The 22,762-nt window shown below is 39.0% G+C and overlaps 1 protein-coding gene and 1 long non-coding RNA gene across 5 annotated transcripts in view; one reads left to right on the top strand and one right to left on the bottom strand.

Moving 5' to 3' along the window:
- Positions 1–22,762, top strand: part of LOC144464539 (uncharacterized) — a 192,894-nt gene that overhangs the window by 45,490 nt on the left and 124,642 nt on the right. The gene's annotated exons all lie outside the window — the stretch shown is intronic.
- Positions 19,972–22,762, bottom strand: part of cnot10 (CCR4-NOT transcription complex, subunit 10) — a 46,541-nt gene continuing 43,750 nt past the window's right edge. For all 4 annotated transcript variants that reach the window (XM_033639549.2, XM_033639546.2, XM_033639547.2 and 1 more), the window contains one exon: positions 19,972–20,400. In XM_033639549.2, the coding sequence (XP_033495440.1) occupies positions 20,240–20,400 (161 nt within the window). In that variant the 3' untranslated portion in view covers positions 19,972–20,239. The remainder of the gene's footprint in view (positions 20,401–22,762) is intronic.

The following is a 22,762-nucleotide window of genomic DNA, read 5'->3' as shown; positions in this document are numbered from 1 at the left end:
TTGGACTGTGGTGGCTCTTTGCGCCCTGTGTCCCTCACATTCTCTTGCGTTTTTATTGGAAGCTACACATTTATTAATTTGTTGAATTGAATGGGAGTTTAGGCTTTGAGCCAATACATTTGTTTATATAAATTTGATACTGTGACACTGTATATTCATTATTATTGTCATTGTCCTTTTGATAATATACCTTCAAATCCTTTATTCTAGCATCGTGTTAATAAATACCTACCTTTTGGTATTATTGGATTTAAAGTACATGTGTTGCATCATAGATATTTAAATTAGACTATTCATTTTGGTTATAGAAATACATAAATAGATTTAAAGGTTTAAAAAGGAAGTCATTCATACTACTTCCACACTGTTCCATACAGTTAATGGAGGCACCGCCAATAGTCATAATTTAAGTTAAGAAACATGTGGTATTAGTTTAAACAGTTTATTGATTCAGGTAATAGCGGCACTTATTTAAAGCAGAACCCAGGCCCCGCCCACATGGGAGGGTGTTACATTTTTTTTCCCCCACTGCTGACCCAGGCTTTCAGCAAAACTTGTTGCTGTGTATAACATTACGTCAGCAAGTCTGAATATTGCCATAAATAAATAAATAGTTTTATTTTTTTAATCTTTTTTTTAATTTTTTTTTTTTACTAGTATTATCATTTACAGCATGATATGCTTCACCCCCAATGAGGAATTCAATAAATCAAACCCTCAGTAGATTTGTCAGATGAAATCATATAAGATACAATTCAAGTGAAATGTAATCACATCAGTTTCTTTAGTTTGTGCATTTAAAAAAGACTAAAAATAATAATGTAGTTATGTAATCATGAATATATGTAAATGAGCAGTCATATGCAGTATCCTAATTTGGGATCCTTGTGGCGTGAAGGTAGAAGCTCCCCCTGAGCTTTTCAGTGCTGCCTGGTGAAAATTCTGATTTATGATATTGAAATAAAATTAAATAAAATGTAATTGAACTAAATGGCTTCTTGGAATTTCCTCAGGTGTCTCAAGCAAGACAGTTTCTATCTTGCTTTTCTCACTACTGAGTCAGTATGCAGTGCCCAGGTCAGGTCCTTAGTGATATGGACACCAAGGTATTTAAAGCTTTCTACCCTCTCCACTGAGGGCTCCTTTATATTAAGGGGAGCATAGTTTCTTTGCTGCCTCATCCCAAGGTCCACTATCATCTCCTTAGTTTTGCTGACTTTCAGGAGTAGGTTGTTGTCCTGACACCAGCAGATCAGGTCCTCTACCTCAGTTCATTAGGCCTTTGCATTGTTATCTTTGATCAAGCCCACCACAGCTGTGTCATCAGCAAACTTAATGATGTTCTAAAGTCCCATGGTAGTCTGGAACAAAGGTTACATAACATTGTTTTGCATCCTCCCTGGCAATGCGCTTACATGTGACTGTATGAAGTGGGACATACTGTTTACAGATTAGTGAATGTAATGTTACTTTAAAGCAACACTATGCAAGAAGTGGCGTTTTTGCGAATTGGTTCCCCTGCAGTTTTAGAGTGGTACACCACAGTTGTAAATTGTACCTGCAGAGTTGAAAACAGTTTTATCCTGTCCTTATGTGAACTTTAGTGACTGGTCACAAAGCTTACAGGATAATAACAACAATCCGACAGCAGAGTGCACATCCTTGCCAATGTTATTTATGAACATTTGCGAAGTAGGCTGTAACCGTATCTATGTCATCCCTGTCTCATTGAGTCTCATGGACAACTGCACAAACATTTGATGACAAGCTGATGGATTTGGATGTACACTTACACTTACTGTATACAGCAATGCTTATGTATTGATACTGTTGATAATAAACACTGGTCCCATGGGCCACGAGGCCCCTGAATTTGGTGGCCAAAATATTCTTTTGATGAGCTAAATGCAATTTATATTAAAACAACAGTTCACAGACTTTTCTTTACTTTGTTATTATCATTTATAGCTGTTAGTGGCATCATAGAAACATTAAAATGTTGAGAAAATAATTATATTTTTATATTGCCCTTTCTAGAAAATGTATTCAATAAGAGCTAAATATAGTTTTTCTTACCAAAGAACCTCAGCAGTGTACTTCACTACAGGATGAAGCAAATATATCTGGTTTCTTACACATGAGAAGTTTGGTAAAATGTACACTGTATGTACACGGGTCCATGTCATTGGTCCGACAGCTCATTGGTCCGACATCCCATTGGTCCGACGTCCCGTTGTTCCGATATGTGATTATACTAGGCTATACTGTATTTGTGTACCATAGAGGATCAGCAAATGCAACAAAAGTAGGCTGCTGGTCGAGATACAAGTGTCATAGAGAGGAGAGACTGAAACACCATAACCTCCTGTTATCAACTTTGGGGTCCGGGTTGTGTGGAGAGCTCTCTGCGGTGCTGAACGGCTCCTGGCGGGTGTACTTCTGCCTTGATGGTGCGCTGCGACAGGCTCTGGGTCAGCTGGTTGATACTGATGATAATAAGTAATGTATATATATATATATATATATATATATATATATATATATATGTATTACAAAAGACGAGAACAGCCATGTATTTTTTTTTTTTGTGCACTGTTATCTTGTGATAATGACTTATTATTATTTCGTTATCTCGATATAACAAAGGTTGTTTTCTCGTGATAACAAATTAATTATCTTGTTATCTTAATATAACAAAGATTGTTTTCCCGTGATAATTATAAAGTCTGATGAATGCCCACTGGTTAATGTGATCGTCTTCATTTCAGTCTACAAGAGCTGCTGTGGTCCTGCCAGATGCCTCCTGCTGCTGTTATCATTAGTCACACTTCTACTGTTATTATACACATATGATCAGCAGATTAATTCAGTTGTAAAACCCAGCCTTGTTCAGTTAAGGATTTTATCAAAGGTTAAGCCTTTCCATTCTTTTAATAGTTTTGAGAGGGTCATTAATGCATTTGTCTCCACCCAACTTGATTATTGTAATGCCCTTTATGTTGGTGTTTCTCAGGCCTCTCTCTCTCGGCTCCAGTTAGTCCAGAATGCTGCTGCTCGACTATTAACTGGAGCACGCAGGCGAGAGCACATTTCCCCCCGTATTGGAGTCCCTCCATTGGCTTCCTGTATATTTTAGAATCCAGTTTAAGATTTTATTGTTTACTTTTAAGGCTTTGAATGGGCTGGCCCCATCCTACCTTTCCGATCTTTTGAAAAAATGTGTTTCATCACGGTCATTGAGATCGGCGACCAGATCACTTCTTGTTGTCCCAAGAACAAGGTTAGCGCAGAGGGGAGACAGAGCCTTTGCAATTGTGGCCCCCAAACTCTGGAATGAGCTGCACCTCCAGGTTAGACTGGCAGATACCCTCCCTGTTTTTAAATCTCGTTTAAAAACCCATCTGTTTTTGTCGGCCTTCTCTGCCCCTGTATGAGAGTTGGCAGCCTTTTGTTGTCTTTTGTTTTCTTTTCTTGTGTTTTATTTATTGACTTTCATATATTATATTTGATGTACAGCACTTTGGTCAACACTGTTGTTTGTAAATGTGCTATATAAATAAATTTGTATTGTATTGTATTGTATTGTATGATTATTATCACATACCGTATATTTCCAAATAGTTGCCTGGTGGCAAATAGCCGCCGGGCACCTAATAGCCACCTGGGGTTTGACCCCATTTTGCATATTAAACACTGGGGTGATTATTTCCTCATTCATTGCCTCAAGGAGGGACTGTTTGCGCTTTTACGCACGGGTCGGTGGTGAAATGGCGCACATGACTCATGCTACGGACGGACGAATGGACGGACAGACAGCCACATATCTAAAACAGGTAATACATCTGGCTACATCTTTTCCACATCAAATATCCGTTATCACCTACACCCGCGTGCGTAAAAGCGCACACAATTCCGTGTTCTCTCACCACAGATGCTGTGATTTGATGGCCCGGTACTCATTGTAGCCCACTCTTATAAGACCCAATAATAATAATAATATTAATGATAATAATAATAATAATTATAGCTGCTGCGCAGCGATGGGTCGGGTCCGGGCATTTTTAGGCAATTCTGAGCAACAAGCAGAAGAATTGGAAGACATTTAGGAATTTAGCAACACAATCTGCTTTTTGCATCAGCTGAGGCTTGAACTCACAACCTCTGAGACTAAGGATCAATTTCTATCTCACAGAGCTAATTAGTCAGTGACAATTCATGTGTAGCTTCACAAACTGAGTAAACAAGACGTGCAGGTTTAGCAGCCGTCCATGCATGGAAAAGCAGATTTCAAACCAATGTAAAAAATTAAGTCATCGAGACAAAAATCTGATAATACGCATATTGCTTCTAGACAGCATGGAGATGTTGGTAATTTGTTTGTAACAATGATTGATTTGCTCCATAAGTGAAAAACTGATGTTTAAAATTGCCATTTTTACATTGACTCCAATTGTTCACATTAGAGCAAAATTCAAAATGCTGTCAAAAATTCAGTTTTTGAGATAAAATTCTGAAATTTGCCACACATCATCTACCTTGACTCTAGAATTTTGTCATTTTTTTCATGAACATTGAAGATTTATGTAGCAAGAATTTGCATGTATATGTTTACAGTACCGTTTACAGTCAAACATTTTGATGCACTGTAGGCTCAATTTTTGATAAATCAAAAATCTGAGAAACGTAGTTTTTGTAGGACAGTCTGAAGATGCTCTGTAGCAAGTTTGGTGTCAATTGAGCAAAAATTGTAGGAGGAGATAGGTTTAAGAAGTTTTACAGTTTTTGAAAAAAACAGAGTGATGAACTTCATAATTTTTTATAGGTTTAAATGTACAAAAGTTTCTTCAGTATTGGTGCTACAGTTTGATGAAAGTTATGAAGTTGTAGCATGTATGGTTGATTTTCAAAGTTTTGAACTTTAGCCGCTTGCTGTAGCGCCACCATCAGGACTATTGGCTTGAGTTTACAGCTGAGGATATCTGGCATGAGACTGGACCTTTATGCAAAGTTTGGTGAGTTTTCACCCATGGGAAGTATGATTTCCTCGGAAGAAGAAAGAAGAAAGAAGAAGAATACCTAGGATTATAATAGTGACCCTAATAATAATAAGCTACTGTGGACCTATATGTCATGCCTTTTAATAAAATTACCAGAGGAGTTCGCTGAAAAGCAGGTAATGTCAGCCTGAATTACTCACGTGCGTCCCTGGTGAAAATCGCCGACATACATGGGAAATACGGCTTCTACAGGCTCACCATAGCTCACTGTCAGGACTCAGGGACCTTATAAGGTCTTATAAGAGTGGCCTACAATGAGTACCGGGCCATCAAATCACAGCATCCATGGTGAGAGGACACGGAATTGTGTGGGCTTTTACGCACGAGGGTGTAGGTGATCACGGCTATTTGATGTGGGAAAGATGTAGCCAGAAGTATTACCTGTTTTAAATACGTGGTTGTCTGTCTGTCCGTCCGTCTGTCCGTAGCACGAGTCATGTGCACCACTTCACCACGACCCATGCGTAAAAGCGCAAACAGTCCCTCAAGGAGCTGCTCTCTCCCTGCCTGCAGGGCTGTCCCTCCTTGCGGCAATGAATGAGGAAATAATTGCCCCAGCATTTAATCGGACCGGCGTTTAATACGCAAAATGGGGTCAAACCCCCGGCAGCTATTTGCCACAGGGCGACTATTTGGAAATATACGGTATGTGACAATAATCATAGTGTATAATAACAGTAGAAGTGTGACTAATGATAACAGCAGTAGCAGGAGGCATCTAGCAGGACCACAGCAGCTCTTGAAGGCTGAAATCAAGACAATCACATTAACCAGTGCGCAATCATCAGACTTGACAATCATCACGAGAAAACAATCTTTGTTATATCGAGGTAACGAAATAATGTCATTATCACGACATAACAGCGCACAAAAACAAAATACCTGGCCGTTCTCGTCTTCCATAATACATATATGTACATATATATATATATATATATATATATATATGTATTTATTTATTTTTGCCTTTTTCCGGTCATTTTGTTGCTCATTGCCTTCTTCCTATATTTTTGAAAGAAATCAAGCCAAGTTGCTCAGGTTTCAAAGGCTTAAAGGTTTTTTTGGGGGGGAAGGGCACATTTTTCCTTATCCACTGTGAGGGTCCAAGGTCAGAGGTATGTCATATGCTGTGAAGCCCTCTTCGGAAAATTGTGATTTGTGATACTGAAATAAAATTAAATAAAATGTAACTGAACCACAGGCGTTTCTAGCCCATTTTGGGGGGTGCTGAAGCACCCCTAAATTGAATCCCAGCACCCCTAAAATTTGAGATTTTTATTTTTTCTATTTTTTTTTTTTACTGTATGTCCTTTTTTAACAAGCTAGAAAAGTGTCAAAACCATACGGTACTTGGTTGTTAAAAACGTAATATTTTAACAACAAAAATACTCCCCCCCCCTCAAAAGTGGTTTGATCCAACCCATCCATGACCTGGGCTCTGAGTGCTCTATCTTCACAGAGCCATGCGCTGCCTTCCAGAGTGGGTGATATGCAGTAGTGGTGTAAGTACCTGGCTTAAACCAGGATATGTGGCACATTTCTTAACTTCTACCACTCAGTACCAACACATTATTATCATTACCAGTCCTCATTTTTGCTGCATTTAATCGTAGGTCACTGTTTATGTTGTTAGGTAGGAGTTAGCTGATGTTTTTTCTAGCTAGGAAACATTACAGGTGGTCAGTACCACTGTCCTCTGTTTGAATTGGAATGAGAGAAGCTAGCTGTTGTGTCATGTGCATGTGTTAATATTAAAGCCAAGGTGCTACTGACTAGCTAACTGACTGGATGCCCATTCACATTATAACTCAATATTGTGTGTGTGCGTGTGCGTGTGCGTGTGCGTACAGACAGACAGACAGCCTCATCATGGATATAAGACTGTTTTTCGAAAAAAAAAGAGCTAGGTTCAGGTAAGAGTGTAAGATCAAATGGTCTATCTATCTATCTAGAATGATGTTGTAAGTTGGATCAATGTATCAGTTTATATCTCTTATTAGATATAAAATGCATTGTTTGGTTATTTGCCTTTTGCTTGACAGTACAAAGAGAGAGAGAGGAGCAGAGAGAGGACTTTATTTATAAGTATTCTTATTAGTATTTTTGGTATTTTTGGTACTCACTATAGGGGGCTGGTTTATTCCAGAACATACATACTGTTTATGTGTATGTTGAGGAGCTGCTGTATCAAAATGAGTTGTCTTCCCCCAGAAATTAGGGTTACGATATGTTTCTTTTATGATTCCAATCCATTCCTCTTTTGCTGTGGCTCAGCATTTAAATAACCTTTATCAGATTTGATGGTTTAGTCACAGACTTTCCCAAAAAGTGTTGTGCTTTTCTTTCACAAATGTGGGAATGTAATTGCGTTAAAATCTACAAAACAGTGAAATTTATCTTGCCTGGCCAGGCAGCTCTCTGGGTGCTCAGCACCTCTAAACCTCTGATCCTAGAATTGCCCTTGAATTGAACTAAATGGCTTCTTGGAATTTCCTCAGTGTCTCAAGCGAAACAGTTTCTATCTTGCTTTTCTCACCACTGAGTCAGTATGCAGTGCCCAGGTCAGGTCAATCAATCAATCAATCAATCACTTTTATTTATAAAGCCCAATATCACAAATGACAATTTGCCTCACAGGGCTTTACAGCATACGACATCCCTCTGTCCTTATGACCCTCGCAGTGGATAAGGAAAAACTCCCCAAAAAAACCCCTTTAACGGGGTCCTTAGTGATATGGACACCAAGGGATTTAAAGCTTTCTACCCTCTCCACTGAGGGCTCCTTTATATTAAGGGGAGCATAGTTTCTTTGCTGCCTCATCCCAAGGTCCACTATCATCTCCTTAGTTTTGCTGACTTTCAGGAGTAGGTTGTTGTCCTGACACCAGCAGGTCAGGTCCTCTACCTTAGTCCATTAGGCCTTTGCATTGTTATCTTTGATCAAGCCCACCACAGCTGTGTCATCAGCAAACTTAATGATGTTCTAAAGTCCCATGGTAGTCTGGATCAAAGGTTACATAACACTGTTTTGCATCCTCCCTGGCAATGCGCTTACATGTGACTGTATGAAGTGGGACATACTGTTTACAGATTAGTGAATGTAATGTTACTTTAAAGCAACACTATGCAAGAAGTGGCGTTTTTGCGAATTGGTTCCCCTGCAGTTTTAGAGTGGTACACCACAGTTGTAAATTGTACCTGCAGAGTTGAAAACAGTTTTATCCTGTCCTTATGTGAACTTTAGTGACTGGTCACAAAGCTTACAGGATAATAACAACAATCCAACAGCAGAGTGCACATCCTTGCCAATGTTATTTATGAACATTTGCGAAGTAGGCTGTAACCGTATCTGTGTCATCCCTGTCTCATGGAGTCTCATGGGCAACTGCACAAACATTTGATGACAAGCTGATGGATTTGGATGTACACTTACACTTACTGTATACAACAATGCTTATATATTGATACTGATGATAATAAACACTGGTCCCATGGGCCACGAGGCCCCTGAATTTGGTGGCCAGAATATTCTTTTGATGTCCTAAATGTAATTAATATTAAAAAAATATATCTCATGGTATTTTTCTCTTTCAGTCTGTTAGTTCACAGACTTTTCTTTACTTTGTTATTATCATTTATAGTTGTTAGTGGCATCATAAAAACATTAAAATGTTGAGAAAATAATTATATTTATTTTGCCAGCCCTTTCTAGAAAATGTATTCAATAAGAGCTAAATATAGTTTTTCTTACCAAAGAACCTCAGCAGTGTACTTCACTACAGGATGAAGCAAATATATCTGGTTTTTTACTCATCAGAAGTTTGGTAAAATGTACACTGTATGTACATGTGCCTGTGTCTGCCACACCAAACTCAAAGTTCTTGTAACGTTACCTACAAACTGTACTCAGCTAAAGTAGAATGTTACATTTATTTATTGTAAACTTGTATTGTCACATTTAACTGCAATTCACCCTTCATGTACCCCTACATGAAGGGTACATACATACATACATACAGAAACTCCCAATCCTGGGAGTTTCTGTTCTGTTAACTAACCACTCCACAGAACTCTGCTACCAACAGCAGCAGCTAACAGCTAACTTGCTCTGCTCCCAGTGATAACAGTATGAAGCGCTCTGCTGCAGTTGCTTGATTCAGTTAGTCATTTGTTAAGCAATGGCCGTACATACATACATACAAGCCATCCCTGCAGATCTCTGTTCATTCTAAACACATTTTCTATTGTTACCAAGTTAAAGGGACGCTGTCAGGCCTAAGCCCTGACTAACCGGCAATAAGCACTGTTCGCTGTCTTCGTTGAACTAAAAGGCACGAATAAATTTGGATGTTTGTGGAACTGTAATGTTGTGTCGGTTAAAGCTTGCACTATGAGGATTTTTTTTAACCTTTATTCAGAAAGTAATCTCACTGAGAGAAGCAGTCTCATTCTCAAGCGATACCTGATAAAACTTAGTGGCCACAGGGGGGCACCTTCAGGGAATACAGAATACGTTTTTGTGGCCATGAGTTAATGCTCTTTTCACGGCATTTCTAGCAGAACCAAGCTCCAAAGCAGATATGACAAGGAGTTGCAGAGAAGATGGATGGAAAATGTTTAATATTCCAAGGGCATCGTATCCCTTTGCAATGAACAAAAGGAGATTATGGATCCAGGCCATTAAAAGGGCAAGCAAGAGTCTTGTGCAGTGTGCTACCAAGGCTTCCTATGTAATTGGTGCCAACCATTTCCACATTGTCCCAGACGCTGCTAGCTGCCACATGTGTCTCATGCCTTGTACAGTATGTAAGAGTAGCTGATAAAATTCTTTCAAATATGGCAGGTTGTAAAGTAGCCTTAGGGACACCATCTTACAACCATGCTCCTGATACTGACTATATTTACCTGCATAAAATATTCCTGTTTTAGCCCTTATTCTGAAAATGACAATATTCCTACTAATGAAATGGACTGAAGTTTGCGGCTGAAGCAATTCCAATTTAGCTAGCACAAACCCCTGCCAGATCAGCAGGCTTCAGTTACTGTCAATACACAGGTCAGACCCAGCGCTGCCACTGGCCATTAGCTCAATAAGACCCCTAAGCTCTTACTGAATTTGAGTTGGTTCAGCAAGTTCGTCTCCACCTCTCTGGATGTGCTGGCTGTTCTCTCAAAGAAGTCTCATAGGCTGGCAGTGAGGCAGAGAGGATCAGTGGGGTAGCAGCTAGCTAACTAGCAGCTAATGCTATCAGAATTGCTAATGCAGGGCAGTGGTCAACACTAGGGATGGGCATCAATTTTCGATATCGATGATTGATTGCTAAGGATTTTCATCGATCACAAATCATTTTGCTCGATAGTCGCAGTGTTTCCCCTACAATGCTACAGGCCCAGCGAGCCACCGTGCCTACGAGACCCCCCAGTGGACCTATGCCAGGCAAAAAATCATAAACAGACAGAGGCTCTCATCGCTCTCCAAAGCTTCCCCTGAGACCTCTGAAAACACTACGCCATTGAAAGACGGAGGTTTCGCTGAGAACTGAAGCCTGTAACCCCTGGCTGGCAACGGTTGTAAACACGCAGGGGTGAACTGCGTATGCGCGCCATTCTTCCTCGTTGGCCTGGGGGGGTTGAAGCTCAAAACTGGGGCAGCTGCGCTCTCTTGCGGCAACAGTCTGCACTGCACTCTTGTTTTCTCTCTTTTGAAATACTCACTTATCAATTAATCGATAATTGATCATTAATTTTTTTGATGATTGAATAATGAATTTTGATCATTTGCCCATTCCTAGTCAACACTTGACTCAATCCATATTGAGTGCAACCTCAAATTACACACTGCATTGAGGAGCTCTATGCCTTAGGAGGATCCATGATACGATATTATCACGATACTTAAGTGACAAATGTGTTGTGATATGCTGACTATTGCAATACAATATATTAGAATTTATTACCTTTTTTCAGCTGTGAACTATGTCGCCAAAAGAAAATGTTGTCAACATCTGTTTTATCTAATAAGCTAAAGTTTTCAGTCTGTTCATCTCACTTCAGCCTTTTTTTTGTTGCAGCAGCAAATTGTATCTAGGGGACTGAAAAAGCAATTGATTATATTATTCTGGTAAGATACCTTTAGTTTAGTATTTGTAATGTTAATGATTTATATTATTTAAAAAAAAATGACACTTGGCACTGTGTGATGATACAATATTGCCACACAGAAATATTGTGATACTATGCCTTATCCATTTTGTTCCTCCAACCCTAGTACCTAGGAAAACATGTGAGGGTGGTGATTCGATTTTGTGTGGTTCTGAAGAAAAGCTTTCTGATGTACATAGGTTTTCACAATAGGACAATAAAGTGGTTCAATTTTGAATATTTTTTTCAACCATTTTCTGTCTCCATACTTTATAAATACGCCTTGGCAAAATGAAAAAAAAAAAAGGGTTAGTGATTTCAGTTATACAAAATAATCATGTGGTGATAGACCTTTAACTCATCTGTTTTGTGCTACTTAATAGCATGTGTCACTTCATATCTGCCAGTATTTTCTTGGCCTTCTCTCAAGTTATCCTGTGGGGGTCACAGTGTATTTAACGTGTTTCTGTACCAGGATGTTAACAGTAGCTGCAACCTAAGTGTCTATTTGATGTGTGATGATTTGTATGGCTGGTAAGTCTACCCACTAATACAAATTCTGCAATAGAACTACGCTATGTTTTTAAAAGACCATGTTGAACAAATATGTTGAAGGGGTAACACCTCTTTGCCAAACAGAGTATTTGAGCATCATGAAATCATCAAGTTGTGTTCTTGTTATGTAGTGCCTTGCTGAATGACTCATTACCATGAGCAGTCCTTCAGCCACTGTTGTTGTACCTGCTAACACTAGCACTGAATCCATGTCTGTCTCACAAGCCCATCTGTCCGCATTGATCATCTTCTTGAAGATCATCAATTTTTGAATCATCTCCAGAAACACTGCCTTCAGATGAGAAATCACAACAAACTGTTGGGTCATGTCACTTGTTTGCATCTCAGATGGGAGAAGACAGTGAACAGATGAAGACATGAGCTAAAAGACAACAAAGAACACATTCATGATTACATGTGTCTACAGAGAAATTTCAACAGCAACATGCAACAAATTGCAGGGGTATTTAAAAGCCAAAGCAGAACATGCCATGAACAAACTGAACTACAGACCGTCTTGCAATGGGATCACTCCAGCTGTGATACAGTAATCTGTGATGTAAAACAAATGTGGGCCAAGGGCGTAAAGAGGGGAGGCCAATAGTCACTTTCCTACTTCTTACCCAGATAGACAGACAGACAGACATGTTTACACCTGGCAAAATACTCAAAACTGCTTCTGTGGTAATTCCGTCTACAACTGGTGTCACCTGGACCACATTTTGCCATAATCACACACAAAACTTACAAGGTGAAAACAATACCAGCTGTTGTGGCATTGTTGCAGCTGGTAACAAAAGGTTTTATCTACTCAGTTAACTAACTACAAGTGTCCATGTAAAACAGTGCCTACCCACAATGTCTAGGTTCTTATGCATGCGCACATACACAGTCTACTCAGCAAGCAAGAGAAGGAGAGATTGATTCATGTTTTTTTGCGTCATCTTAGTGATACAACACCACAAAAAATGTCTAATAGGCCTACCACACATAATTCAAATAAAAGCCAACAGGTTGGGTTTACACAATCATCATTGCCAAGCAAGTCACTTACCTCCTCAACAGTAGCTCCTTCTCACTGCAACCAATGCAGTTCACATTCAGGACTAATCACTTCGAAAAAACAGCCACATGCTACTTCATGGAAAAAGTCAAGGCATCAGTGTCAGTGGACAAATGAGGGGTAGTAGGGGCTGTCTTCCTTGACCTACGGAAAGCATTTGACACTGTTAACCACTGAGTCCATAAACTGCAGAACTTCAACCTCTCCATAGAATTCTTCAACCTTATCAAATCCTACCTTTAATCTCTTTCTCAAATGGTCAAAATTGATTATCATAACTCAAACCTTCCGCAACTATCAACTGGTGTTCCACGGGGTCTGTACTGGGTCCAGTCCTGTTCAGCATTTACATTAATGATATGCCATCTGTGTGTGAGAAATGTGACACCTTAATGTATGACACAATTGTCTTTGGTCATGGGAAGACATCAGAGGTTGCAGCCAAGCTAACAAATGCTATGTTGTCATCTTGGCTCAACCGATCCTGTCTGCAGCTTAACTTATTAGAAACTGTTTGTATGTTTTTTGAGAAAAACATACAAACCTGATGTTTTCATCTCTGGGGAGAGGTTACAGGTTGACTCAAACCTCAGTTTCAAAACCCACATTAAAAAAGTAAGTGATACAGTGAAGTTTATCAAACTATCAAACAGGTTTATCAGGGACTTCCTTTCAGCTGAAACCACCAAATCTCCCAAATCACATACTGTCTGATAAGTTGGTCTAATGCATAATGAAACCACTGGAATCATTATACAAACAAGCACTCAAAACGTTAGACAAGAAACCTTTCAGATTTCATCACTGCCATATTCTGAAGAAGTATTAACTACTGAGCTGGGAAAACCTCATCATGTATAAAAGATATTTGTCTAGTATGTATGATTATGCATGGTTCAGCACTTCCTCATAACCTTCAGATCCACTGCTGACAGAGCTACTACGCTCAACCAGGCCGTTTTTTTTCTTCAGGGAATCGCAACAGTGGAGTTCAGTACTACAAACATTAGAGAGTCTCTATCATATCACTCATTTAAGTTTAATGCCAAGAAATGGCTTGGTGACACCCAAAGATGTGAACACTGAAGTAATATTTACCTGTAACATGTGATAGTGGATTTTGTCTGTAACCGTATAATATGTAATGTGTTTTTTGCTATAATGCAATATGTTTTAACTTGTTTTACATGCTGTACTTTACTGTTTTGTTTTGTTTTTTTTCTTGGATGTCTTTTTACAGCTGGCGAAGGGACTGCAAACTAGCCTTTCAGCTTATCCGGGTGCATTTACATTTGTTAAAAATGTTGATTAATGCACACTGTCCCTTTTCTTCAAGAGTACCCAGCTGCAGACAAGATGGCGGACAAGGGCGCCGGCATATATCCATTCCATACCGGAAGTCCATACAGGAAGTCAATCTTCTTCGTGTCTATGATACTGGAAGTCCATACCGGAAGTCAGTACAATTATTTCAACAATTATTTGAAATACAATCATGTTTTGTTAGGAGTAACATTGACCTCAACAAGTTAAACCTACAAAAATTGCAAAAAATCAGCAAACACATGAATTTTAGTTGGATTAATTTTTAACAAAGATTAAATAAGGTGAGCACTTTCATTTTTTGGGCTACAGTTGCAACATGCAGATTACTATCAGGTCATTCAAAACATCTGAAAACCATGGACACATCAAATGTCATACTTACTCTTACATCAGTATGGTTAATTGTAACTATTTAACTATTAAATGAACGTAATAATTAGATTGTCATATTGTCAGATGTATTCTATTATATTTCAGGAACACATGTAAACACAATATTACACTATTGAAGTGGCAACATAAAGAAGTAGACCTGGAGTTCTCTTTTTTGTGAACAAGTTTTTATTCCAGATATCCATATCAATCTCAAAAGTAGAAAAAAACAAAGGGGAAAAAAATGGAAAAACAGTAAAATAATTTATTTGTTTGGTCTATAAAATGTAAGAAAATGGTATAAAATGTCAACCACTGTTCCACAAATCCCAAGATGCAGCCTTAAATGTCTTGTTTTGTCCCAAACAAATATCATTAAACATTACTGTTAAATGTAGAAGTATACGATCTCAAACAGATACTTCTCATCAACATACCATGGAAATGAACTGCATTTTCCGTATGGTTTTTCAGGTGCCTCTGGATCGCGCTCTCATTTTTGGTTTTAAATTTGGGGCAGAGAGGACACCCAAACTCGGATGGTGAAAGGGTTGTGTGCCCCAGACTGGCTTCGTCACTCAAAATAGAGGGGTGCATCTGAAAAAAGGAGAAGTCAATCAACATTGATATGTGGAAAACATACTGAACATCAACCTTATTTTACCGATCTAAAGGACTCATGGTGGAGGAGGCACTACAGCTATTTATGTATCCACATGTGTATGTTTAGTGTATTGGTGCTCTGCATTACTAAAACATAATACAAATGTATTTTTTGCAGACGCCTGGGGCCATGTATACGTTATTTATCTGACCCGGTTAACCCTCGGGGGTCGCTCATGTTATATACCACACGAGACGACTCTCGTTACTATTTTTAGAATATCTGTAAAGCTGTATATAACTTGATTGAGCAGTGCAGGGTTGAGGTTATACAAGCATTAATACACAAGGAGACCAGGCGAACCAAAAATTGGGAAAAAATGGCTTGTGTGCAGTGAGTGTGTGCACAGATGTTTTACACGACAACACACCAAAAAGCAGAGGAACACATATTAACCCCGCTGCAAACTACACATCTAAATTAACCAACACATCAAGCGAGGGCAGTAATAGTCTCTGGCCAACATTAACACTGTTTACACACAGACATTGATGAAAGGGAGCACAACAGACCTTGAGCAGCTAACGTTAAGTTAATACCAATCATGCCCTCGTTTTTACACAACAAATGTAGCTAAACCCACCATCTGGTGGTAGTAATTTGTGCATGCCGAGATTACATAGAATTGCATCTTAGAGAACATAACACACGTGTTAAAAGATAATGAAGATGACAGCGCGTATAAACGCAGCGGCTTGGTACTCTATGCTAGTGCTAGCTACTAGCTAGTACTGCTAATGCTAAGTGCCGAACAGAATTTCGTTGTACAATGTACAATGACAATAAAGTTGTCTAATTCTAATAATTAAAAGACTCGTTCCCTTACTGCTCTTTCTCTTAGCCGTGTGTGTATTGTTTGCATTCTTCTCTTTGTCTTCTCTGTTGTCTTCTTCGGCGAATAATACACACAGACCAACTTCCGGTATGGACTTCCGGGATTGGATATATGGCGGCACCCGTGTCCGCCATCATGTCTGCAGCTGGGTCCCTCTCCTTTTCTTAACTAAATAAATAGATAAATAAATAAATTGATCCTCTCATACAGTAGCCACAGCATTTTTATTAATAGCTGGTAGCAGGGGGTGATATAATACATAATTGGTAAGGAAAATATTAAATATAGCTGAAATAGGGTTGCCACCTTGGATTTGTGAAAAAAAGGGACACTCGACCAAATATTTGAGGCGGAGGGCTCGGCCATTATTACCAGTTCAGACTGACCAATGAACATGAAATTCGGACATAGGAGACCAGATTTGCCATCATTCCATGTCCTTCTATGTGCCTGTATTTTATATTAATTTTTATATCAATGAAAAAAAACAAATCTGTGTAACTAAATTCTTACATTTTTACATGTATCTCAGCATAGCAAGTTGGAAGTTGACATATTCTACCATATCTGAAGAGGGGAAACTCTCTGGAATCTGGTAATATAAGAACCATGATAGTGATAGTCACTTCACAGCTGTCCAAAACATGTGGTTTGTGCCAGGCGGACATGATTGCCAGTATTTTTTCATTATTGCAAGAAATTCCATTGACTCATTCACAAGTCAAAAATGTGTTTCATCTGAAAGAAACATGCAATATTTACATCTAAGATCATACAACAATAGTCTACCAATTGTCTACCAATTGCAATGATGTCCTCCAAGATAATATTTGCCACTTTGATTGCAGTAAAAAAAAAACAATTGGGCATGGGGGGGGGTGGGGGGTGGGGGTGCACGTGTTCCCCTCAATGTATATGGTAACTACGGCCCTGTCATGCATGCATAATTGGGCTGCAGTTGTCTGGGTGCGCAAAGGTGAAGTGGCTGGTCTTGTCATGCAAAGTTTGATGGAGTGTCAACTGGACAATATGGAGATATTTGTATCTTGAAAGCCGGACTACAAATGTGGATAGACAGGGAGAAACACACGCAAGCCTAAGACGTGGTAAGATATGATATTCCTCACTATATGAAGTGACTGATAACAAGATCTGTATAATGGATTTTGAAGAAATTCGTCAGGATTTTATTTGGTAGACAATTGATCTGTATTTATAGCGTGATGGGATGACAGCACAATGATGTGTGTGCTATCATTGGAAAGCTCCAGCTCTGCTCCAGCGCTTTCATGTGATATGCGTGGCATTTCTGTGCGAGCCTGCATTCGCGAGTAATCCATCCAAGAGAAATGTGTGTGCAGAGCTGTATGAAAGCTCTGTTATACATAATTTTAGTGTAACTTTATAATTTTTTTTCACTGTGAAAAACCATAGAGAAGAACAGGTGTGAATTTGGAGGCACTATGCGTCGTTCTGGATGGACTCCTTGGCCTGCAGCTGCTGCATTTTCCCCAAAAAACGGGACAAATTGTGTCCCAGGAGAGATTTTTTTTTCACGGGACAGCTGATGAAAAAAGAGAACAATTCTGGGAAAAACAGGACGGGTGGCAACTCTAAGCTGAAAGCAGCCATTCCGGGTTTAAGCCAGCAGGATCCTTTAAAACTTGAAAGCTGGGTCAGATCAAGACCTTTAACAGTTCACAATGCCTGCATTAAAGATAATTGACAGATTATTAGGATGGATACTCATTCATTTATGTCCAAATCTGTACTGGGCCATGCTCTTCTTTGGAAACACTGTCACTTTCTAATGGTCAGGTGTAAGATACATCATTGAGACATGGTTCAATGGCTTAGTTAAAAGTACCCATTGACTTTGGTGATGTTCGAACAAAGTATGCGAAAGACCATTGCATTTGTTTATGTGACTTGTGTGTCAAATTTCAAGTCAGTCAGACTTATGGTGTGAGGGGCATGGCCTTTCCAAAATTGAATTTTGGGCCTTAATTATAGCACACCCATTAGGCCAACTGACCTATGGCTAAGCCATGCCCCCCTCCACTCACTCGGACAAACTATCAACAATCAGTGACCGGCACTATGGCAGGTATTTCGTAGGAGGCAATTGATGATTTTTGGGGACATAACGATTAGATGTCTACTATCAGATATTAATATATTATTATTAATTATAATATTATTACTTTCATTAATGTTGTTGTAAGCTACTGTCATTACCGTCTGTCCTGCATCTCTCTCTCTGTCTCATTGTGTCATACGGATTACTGTTAATTTATTATGCTGATCTGTTCTGTACGACATCTATTGCACGTCTGTCCGTCCTGGAAGAGGGATCCCTCCTCAGTTGCTCTTCCTGAGGTTTCTACCGTTTTTTTCCCCGTTAAAGGTTTTTTTTGGGGAGTTTTTCCTTATCCGCTGTGAGGGTCCAAAGGACAGAGGGATGTCGTATGCTGTAAAGCCCTGTGAGGCAAATTGTGATTTGTGATATTGGGCTTTATAAATAAAATTGATTGATTGATTGATGTCATTGAGAAGTAACCAAAAGGGCCTAAACTACGCATTGGAGGGATATATTAATCATTTTATTGTTGAGAAGGTCGATGAAAAGCTTAAATTACAAGCCAAAATTTACAGGTCACAGTGTACGCTTGTGAACCACATCTCGTTGCCGTCGCCATTAAAGACAACAAGATAAAGTGCCACTGAAGTTAAGGTTTTTGGCTCAGAATATGAGAAAAGGAAAATGGCCTTTTTACCATCTTTACCAACAGTGTCTCTCCATTAGTTTGGTGTTACAGAATTTACACTGAATCATTCAGCATAACGTTTGCCAACCTTTGTTATCTCTGCGATTACAGATAAGTTAATGAAGCTAAGCTCCAGAAGTTAACGTTAGCTTAACTATAGCCCTATGGACAACAGCTAACAATGATGTACGATCACCAAAGTACAAAACTAGAACAAAATAGGCTAATGAACTCCCAGCAAACAAGGTGACATGATGAACAACGCAACTAGGAGCGAACGTTAGGCTAACTTTAGCTAACGTTATAGAGATGTTAAAGATAACTTTATATTTCTTTCCAGCAAAGTGACAATATCTTGCCTCAAACACAATGTTGACTTACCTTAAAACAGATGTAGACATCATTTTTAATCTTATTCATGTTGAGTTGATGTTGTGGTCTGACGTTACCACACAACTTTCCTCTAAAATGTACCATCTCACAGGAATTTGCCAAAACGTTTCTGAAGAAAAGAAATGTACACATATTGCTGCAATTCCAGGGTTCAAGCCGGCAACAGTCCAGGATCTCTGTTGTCTAGTACCTGCACTCTTTTACTACAGAAATTGAGCCTTTTGAGGATGCCCCTTTCATATCTATTAATGATACTACTTACCAATTGACTTGTGTTTTTCTAATATTTCACAACATTCCCAGTCTTTTGTTGCTCCTGTCCCGGCTTTTTTAGAACATGTTTGCAGGCATCAAATGCGGAATTATCTGTTCATACAAAAAAATATCGTCTTTGTAGTGTAGTGAATATAGGTCAAACAGAATTTGCATATCATTGCATTGTTTTTATTTACATTTTACACAGCGTCCCAACTTTTTGGGATTTGGGTTTTTAACATTTCATGTGACAAACAAGTGACTGATTGAACTGAGGGTATTTGTTTTAACTGTTGAATTTTTTTTAATCTTGTTTTATAATTTATGCTCTGAATTTAACTTGTTTTTTTTATTGTAAAGCATTTTGTGATTGTTTTAATAGGTGCAATAGAAATACACTTATTCTTAAAAAGTACTCAGTACCCCCTGTGCATCATTTAGATCAAGTGTTTTTTTATGTTGATCATTGTCAAATGTCTCTATAACAGTCAATGAGATTTTACGTCCACTTGAGCTACTGTAGTATCACACGTCATCACACATAGAGTAAATAAAATTTTATTTAATTATTCAGACAACCACAGATTTCTCATTCTAATGGAAATAAACAGTCAGCTGATTTCAGTCCTCGGAAACAGCTGCAGCTGAAGTTCTTCTCTCTTCAGCAGTCAGCAGCCATACTTGCATTTCACACGGCTCCTGTTGTTGAGGCTTTATAAATATCAAGGCTCCTCAGGAGTGTGTGTGTGTGTGTGTGTGTGTGTGTGTGTGTGTGTGTGGAGTAGGGGAATAAGAGGTGGCTATGAGGACTCATTTGCGCTGAACTTGTGTGAAGGATGAGGGCAGCTGGATGGGCTGGACAGACTGGAAAGGCTGGACGGGCTTCTTTCGGGAGTCTGGGGATACCCTCTGGACCACTGCAGGCAGCAGCTGGTTCCGTTTGATGATCTGCAGGGCCAGCTGGGTATTTCCTGAGGACGCACGACACAAATCCAGGCGATTACCTCCTGAGTTTAACCCCTCATTCACATACCGGCAATAAAGCACAGAGATTAGGTAAGCCAGACTCATTTAGATGCTGGTTCAAGTATGACCAGACAATGACACTACTCTCAGAGTAGAGAGAGCAGTTTCAGTACTGATATTAAAATGGTTCTTTACTTGGCTCTTCTACAAAAAGACTTCTCCTCAGATTGACACTGACCAACAACTTTATCAACATAATGATTTATGTTTTGTATTACCTTACAAAATGAGGGTTTCAATAAACATTATCAAGTTTCTGTCCATAACAGCAGTATAGACTCAATCTAGTCAATGTGTGATGTTCCATATGCAGATGTTTTTCTTAAAATTACAGCTGCTGAAAGCTAATATTGGTGACATTACACAGCATTTTAAACTATGAGTATTTTAGCCAGTGCCATTCAGGGAGTCTGTGTTGTCCTCCAATGTTTTCCTCTTGATAGAATATAATTGCTACAAAATATGAAAAACCATTTAGTCAGCATGCATGCAACAGTAATGTTGTAAAAGCAGCAGCATTCATCTATGCTGTTGGTATGACAGGAAGACAGCCAGTTTCATGATGATTGTAGTTTTATACCTTTGGCCCCATACCATGAGGCTGGGCTTTTATTACACAAATAATTGTTGCTTTTCTGTTGATGCCAAAAGGAGATTTGTGTCTTCTACTTTTCTGCCTGTGATTGACTAGTAGTGTGTATGTATCTTCTCAATGCCTTCACTCCTTGGATACTGTTCACTACAAATCTTACGGCCCTAACTGGCATGTCCTTATATACAAGGCAATTCTTAACTTGCTTTATATTTATCAATGTAATTTTATTCATCTGAAAAATGCTGGAAGCTACCTTATGTGCTCTGTGACATATATTGCACGAGACCTACTCTTGCTTTCTGTTGGCAAAGTTCATCTTGAAACGGGATACAGGCTTTTAGGTCTTAGAGGTGGGGAAAATTGTTGATGCTTAGGTGAGATTTACAGTATACTTCTGCGTCAAATCAACTCTGCACCTATGGCGTAGGATCTGTGTCGATGCAGTGCCTATGCCATAACCTACGCTGTGTCCTATGCCACGTTCTATGCCGCAGCCTGACGTGCATCTCCACAGAAATGTAACTACACGTCACATTGAAGCGGACCTCCTGTCTATTTTGCACAAACTGAAAACCATTTTCCTCAATGGAAACAAAGCTTTTACTTACTTTTATTTAACAGATAAGAAACAAAAAATGTTAAGACAATAAAGCCCCCACAAAATAGCATTTTAACTCTTGGTTGTGATTTATTCTGGCCCCATATGAGTGGAAGAAATCTCCTCTAGTTGCTAGGCTAATCTATACAATGTAAAATGCCATAGGCTTATGCTAGCAACGTTAGCATGTTGTATTTGGTTGGATAACGTGTTTAGTATATAACAGTTATTTTTCCAGTGAACCTTGTGAGCTGTAATGGAGCCAAATTTTTAACGTTACCTTTGTTAAATGTTGCTGTTGTCCCTGGCTTTATATGAGTTAAGGAAATCTCCCCTAGCCGCTAGGCTAATTTAGACAATGTAAAATGCCATAGGCTTATCTAAATAAACCTTAGCATGTTGTATTTGTAGGAAAAATGTGTCAAGCAAAAGACAAGTGTTTTATCTGCGAATCCTGCAAGTTATAATGAAGCTAATTTGTGTACTTGTGTTTGAAATTGTTGCTATTAAGCCATGTTTAATGTGTGTTTTGAATCAACTAAACTTTAAAATTCTTCACAGAAACCCCACTGCCAACTAGTGTTTTGGAGGTGTAACTGCAGAATGACACAGACAGTATAAATCCGCCACAACGTGGATGATTCAGCATGGATTCACAAATGTCAATAATTGATTATCGAAACATTTATTAATAAGGTGATGTTGACAGAACGAAAGAAGTGGAACTGCAAGGGCAGTGGAGCACCCAGACAGTCAACAGTGCCGACCTGCCAAGAATTAACCTGTAATTCGTCTTTACAAAAGACAGCTGTTGTAAGCTTATTTTAATTTACTGTCTAAATAATTTCATTTGTGAGGTGGACGTGAAATATAGTGCGAATACTTTTTACGGCATCACCTAGAGACTAATGTTAACGGAGCAGAGCAGCAATCAGCAGTAATGTTAACAAATGGGGCCATCTGATCAACACACACTGCAGCATTAAACAACTTAAACCAACTCTGTGGTGAGGAAAATAACTCTCTGCCCAGTCTGTTTTACTTCAAAAACCGTGTCTTGGCTTTTCCCAGAGCTAATGGGCTGCAATGTGTCCCCCCATTTTGCTGTTCTTAT

Source organism: Epinephelus lanceolatus, chromosome 10 (genome assembly GCF_041903045.1).
Source record: "Epinephelus lanceolatus isolate andai-2023 chromosome 10, ASM4190304v1, whole genome shotgun sequence".
NCBI classification, from domain to species: domain Eukaryota; kingdom Metazoa; phylum Chordata; class Actinopteri; order Perciformes; family Serranidae; genus Epinephelus; species Epinephelus lanceolatus.
Note: the sequence above shows the minus strand (reverse complement) of the source record. Positions and strands in the feature narration are given on the sequence as shown.